This window comes from Toxorhynchites rutilus, chromosome 2 (assembly GCF_029784135.1).
Source record: "Toxorhynchites rutilus septentrionalis strain SRP chromosome 2, ASM2978413v1, whole genome shotgun sequence".
NCBI classification, from domain to species: Eukaryota; Metazoa; Arthropoda; class Insecta; order Diptera; family Culicidae; genus Toxorhynchites; species Toxorhynchites rutilus.
Window position 1 is genome coordinate 192,723,406 of NC_073745.1, and position 5,359 is coordinate 192,728,764.

At 35.4% G+C, this 5,359-nt stretch overlaps 1 protein-coding gene across 1 annotated transcript; it reads right to left on the reverse strand.

Annotated features, from left to right (window-relative positions):
* Positions 1–2,140: 2,140 nt before the first annotated feature.
* Positions 2,141–4,768, reverse strand: LOC129767413 (uncharacterized). Its single transcript, XM_055768295.1, has 2 exons — positions 4,624–4,768; positions 2,141–4,564 (listed from the first exon to the last, which is right to left on the reverse strand). The coding sequence occupies exons 1-2, from the start codon at positions 4,657–4,659 to the stop codon at positions 3,167–3,169; spliced, it is 1,434 nt and encodes a 477-aa protein (XP_055624270.1). The 5' UTR covers positions 4,660–4,768; the 3' UTR covers positions 2,141–3,166.
* Positions 4,769–5,359: the final 591 nt, after the last annotated feature.

Below are 5,359 nucleotides of genomic sequence, written 5' to 3' on the forward strand. Positions count from 1 at the left end.
AATTGGATCTTTTTTGACAGCCGTTTTGATTCAGTTCGCACTACCTAGGTTGCAAGTCATGGGCTTTGGCATGAAGAGTCGCACTGGAAGCCTTATAGCGAATTCGTTCTTGTTCAGTTTCAACCCCAGTGCCGCACTAACTGCTGTCAAAACGTTTTTTTATTCACTCAGTTTCGCACTCAGTGTCGCACTAGTTCGCCCCGAAAGCTGTTAGTTTCGCACTGAGATGTTTCACGGGTTGGCACTCGGGTTCACCAATACAACTATACTGAACTGTCAAGTTCCGAGTATTGTTTTGGAAAATCTAAAAATAGAGACTATGAAAATGGAAAACCTGCTGCTCTTGCTTTTGTATTATTTGAATCGGAATCCAATTCGGATTCGGATTTTGAAGAGTATATTCGTGTAGACGGCATTAAGCTCCGTGTGCTTTCATTGGGAGGCGAAAATTATTATGGATATTCAGGAGGAATAAACATGCTCTCAAAATCAAAATTAGGAATGAAAATTTACTTTAACGTATCGAATATTTATTTTATGTGATGAAATAAGAGGGTTTTTTTTCCGATATCACAGAAACATTGAACGAAAACTGTGTCTAATGATGATTTTATATTATAATAGTATTTATTTGTGGAACAAACAGGAAATGCATCGACAAATGATTAAGTGAGTGTCAGGACTACATGTGTTAGGTAATCAAACAATATGAAGTAAAAATTTTCATTCAAACTTTTATATTTTTACACTGCACTTGGCCCTTCTGATCTTATAGAGAATACTTTACCTCCCAAGCACTAATATATCCACCAGACGTCGACACTGTACATTTGTCGTCGCAAATATAAACAAATCAGACTATACAACGCACACCAACAAACCACCGCATTCGTGAAACTGAAAACGTTTTTTTATTACAGAGTCAGTGTGGCAGTGTGGTATTACAGAGTCAGTTTTAAAAACGAATTCGCTATTAATTTATCCACCATAATCTCTAAAGGTTACAGTATACATATTTTAAACCGCATCAGCAACTGAGTCCGACTCAGCGCATCGAATGCCAAAATAGGCGACAAAAATCTCTCTGTAGCATCAATGAGCGATTGTTTTCAAGGAAAAAAAAATCTCGATCCTCTGAAGTGATTTTACTTTTGAATTTTGTATGAAGCAAAACAATTGTGTGTGGGCATGCTTTCAATTTTTGATAATTTGAACAATTTATGGATTAAGAATGTGTAATGTTTAACATATCAAACAATTCTCAGAGAATTTCCTATCCGATCTGTATGCAAATCATCAACTTCCGTTGGCAGCAGAAATAGATATCAACGTTAAAATTATTTCATAAAAACGTGGCATGTTTTCTGTTTTGGCTCCCTTATTGAAGAACGTTGTTTTGACGTACGACTAGTTGATTCAAGTGAATTACAGGAGGCTAAATTTATCAAAACTTTGAAAAACCTTTATGATACTGCGTTGGAGTACATTGAAAATGGAATACTAGTCTAGGAGAAACATAACAGTATTATAGTAAACTCTATTCATGAATTGCCAGAGATTCAAAGTGGCGTAAGTAAAAAAAAGTTCCTGTTCATATAGATTAATCAATGGGACAACAAAGTTGGAACATATAATCCGTACCAGTTGAAATCGTCGTGTATTTTCGGAAAAGGAAAACAAATTTCTGAAATTGAAGGAATACATGAAGCTTACTGATTATATTTTGTGTTTGGCTGGTAGTAGTTTTTGTACGATGGTCAATTTTTGGACAACAGAAAAGTTTCGACATAAACGTTATGAAAATTGTCAAACCAAAGTTTGATCTGGAATGTGACAACTTTTATGAAAAAAATCCCGAAAATCATATCCTTTTCCGCAAATTGTCTTCAACATCTAAATTTTTCTTCTTTGTAGAGACCAAAGCAGGAACATCTAAGAACGTTTGATTGATTGGTTTTATTCTCGGTTTTATTTATTTATTAAAATTATTCAAAAAAAAAATGTTTTGTTTTTTTGGGTTTACGTGTCCCGTTTTTATTCCTGAACTATTTGTTATGTTATACTCGGTTGATCATAACCGCATTTCGAGCTGGGTTTCATTCGGGGGACTGGAATGGTTATTAAAAAAAAACTCGAGGCCTTTATTTTGTTTGTGAGAATTTTTATTTATTTTACATATTGTGAAACCAGCGATTGATATACATATCTAAACGTGTTACGATTATTCGCGTATTTAAGCAGCATAATATTCCCACAATTCTTACGAAACATTATTTGCAATATAGTTGCGTTGAATGTTGATTAAATGTACCTGGCCACTATATACCGATGGGGTAAAATAAAATATACGATATTTTGAGTTCCGATAAGTTGATAACTGTTTTGTTGATTGACTTGTGCATACCGAGTAAAAAATATGTATTTAGTCAGAACAAAAAATTGTACAAGCCTAACAGTAAACATGCAATAAACTATTCTCAAGTACATTTTACGTGATGGGTTGAAACACCTAATAATTAAACAAAATCACAATTTTCAGGTTTCACTTCGATGATTATCAAAACAGGTATTGTTTGTATGTATGATTTGCTTATGGAATGCTTACAAACTACCTCCGTGAAAGGAAACGATTACGAAATGGAAGATTGTGAAGTGAACACTTATTTTTATCATCGAGATAGTTGAGAACATTTTGAAATCTGATTCTCTTTGTTTTTCTATATTTGGTTAGAATAATCTTAGTGATGTTGATGGCGTATTTTCAAGTTTTTGGTCATGTTTCTTTAAAGTTTTTTTTTCATTGATTTAATTAGACCTAATATAGTAAATCTGTCACGCATAATCAACATCATCACATATTATTTGGTTTCTATATTATACAGCTCTGAACATTATGTTGTGCATTCCAGACAAATATCAGACGAAATGAATGCAATAATGGGACCCTTATAAAAACATCATCGTATTAAAATGCTTTTAACTGTGTTCGATATTTTTTGGACTAGTAGTAGATGGAATCAAATCGTTGAGACGTTCTTTCGAATTCTCAATTCCAAATGTAGTATTTATGATCCCTCAGTGTGTTAGAACTCATCTGTGAGAATAACGAAACATGGTTCGGAATGACTTCATTTTAAGTTACCGGAATGTTGCTTCGCCAACAGCCCTAAGTGTTGAATCGACTAAATTCTAGTAGTTCAGCATTCTGCAGAGGTTCGGTTTCGGTTTCGGACATTATTTGTTTTAACCATTGTTGGATTTGCGTCGTGTGTTCCTGGGATGTATGTTCTGCCGGATCTTGTCCGGCTGCGTTGGACATGGGTGATGCGAGGGTAAATAGATTGCCCAGGACTTTAGTAAGGTTGTCGTCTGGTTGGGGAAGATTCAGAACAGCTCGCAATTCAGCCACGGTCATTGGTAATGTTTGTGATTTACTGCCGGATGTACTGGCGGAATTATCCGCATTGGGCGAAGAGGTTGATGATTCTGTGTCAGTCACAGAGTCCGAACAATTTAAATTCAAAGCCTTTGGGGAAACATTGGCAATGCTTGCTTGTAGGATATGCTGACGGAGGATTTTGTTTTCCGTTATAAGCCTTTTATAAAATCCACATTCAGGGCTCCCCTCCTCGGATGGACACCTGGGAATAGTAGGTTTGGTCTCCTGTTTCGAAACAGGTGTATCGGGGCATGCATTGATGGTTAAATTAGTTACATTCTTTAAGTTAATTGTGCCACCGAAATTGTTCATAGTCAAATTGGATATATTCTGCATTTTGTTCTCCACATGATCACTTTTCCTAACTAGTTGGCTGAATTCCGTGCCACTATTGGAACTAGCACTACCGTTATATCTACCATTCTTCTCAAGATCTGTCTGAGAAGCTTTAGTAAACATTTGATATTGCTTGGCTATTATCATAGAATTATCAATTCCACTTTCTTCACCCTGATTTATGTTGTTATTAATGCTATTATCAACAGCTTCCTCGTCATCTCCGTCTTGTATTGGAACGGAGCTTGTGGCGCACATTGCTCGATTGCGAGTATTTGTTACATTAATTTTGGCTCGCTCCAGCTCATCCTTTAAGTCCAAACCGACATTTGCATTAAAACTCGAATCGATCAATTCTTTGCTTTCATTCAGTGCTAAATTTATAATGGATTCGCGAACCATTTCTGCTCCTTCCTTTATGAGGCTTCTGTTGTTGAAAAATTCAACCACAATTTCTTCGCTTTCAGGATTTTCCCTTTCTTCCTCCCCGATTCCTTTTCGGCATGTTTTATGCATCAGGTCATGATCATCAACAGGCAGGATGTAATCCTCATTCTCATAGTGATCCTTCAAAATTATGTTGAAATTATCTATGTTATACTTTCCATATGTTCGAATTTTGCCAATCAAGTCCTCCTCCCCGATATCAACAAATTTGATATTATCGAACTGGTACGTGACATGGTGGGATTGGTGCACTACCACCGAGAGTTGCCTCAGAAGTAACTTCTCCCTCAAATCTAGTGCCTTGCGAATGCGATCGAATGATTTGGTTACTTGTTCCTTCAGCTGGGAATTGATGGGACATTAGAAACTATAGCCTTCTCTCGAGAAAATATGACACGAACCTTTTCCGAAAATGCATTGTTTCTGTTGTTGTCCATCACCGTACCTAAAATCTTCCAGCATTAGTGGAGGATGCGTTTCTTGAAAATATATCTCAATGACAATTACACTTCTTCAACATGCTTATAAAATAAATACGTTTGTCAAACTAAGGTCATGATGTTTCAATATTTGGTTGTCTCATTATACGAGAGGATATTTTAGACGACTTCTTGAAAACAGCTGATTCCCCGAGTCCCTTTGTTCATGGGGGGCATCCACAAAACACGTAAAAAATTTAGGAGTTGGGATACAAAAAAAAACCCGTTGTAAAGTAAATGATTTTGGTTTGTCCAGTCGAAAATACCCAGCAAACATTAAATCGTATAATTTTGCACGTGCCAAGTCTTACACGAAATCCGAATAAATCATAATCGCATATAATATCAATCAAAGTATGTATCGTGTATATTTGAAATCGCATAAAATGTAAAAATTCGATTTTATATACCATTATCAAATTAAGTCGCAATTCGGTATAATAAACATCAATTTTATGATGTACATTGTCGTAAAATATATTTAATCCGCATCATATGCGTATATTAAGCTGATGCAGTTTGTGTGTCGTACAACCGTATAATTTAAATCGATTCAGTACTATAGTAAATCGTGTTGCATGCTGAAGAAAATCATGAAACAGTAAATCATATTAGATCCTAATAAAGAACATATTACATCATATTGAAATGTCAATGA

What these genes read in the sequence shown, in the direction of transcription:
- LOC129767413 (XM_055768295.1), bottom strand. Translation starts at nt 4,659, where the DNA reads ATGGACAACAACAGAAACAATGCATTTTCGGAAAAG. An exon ending in ACAATGCATTTTCGGAAAAG is followed by an intron (nt 4,565 to 4,623) that starts GTTCGTGTCATA and finishes ATCAATTCCCAG; the next exon opens with CTGAAGGAACAAGTAACCAA.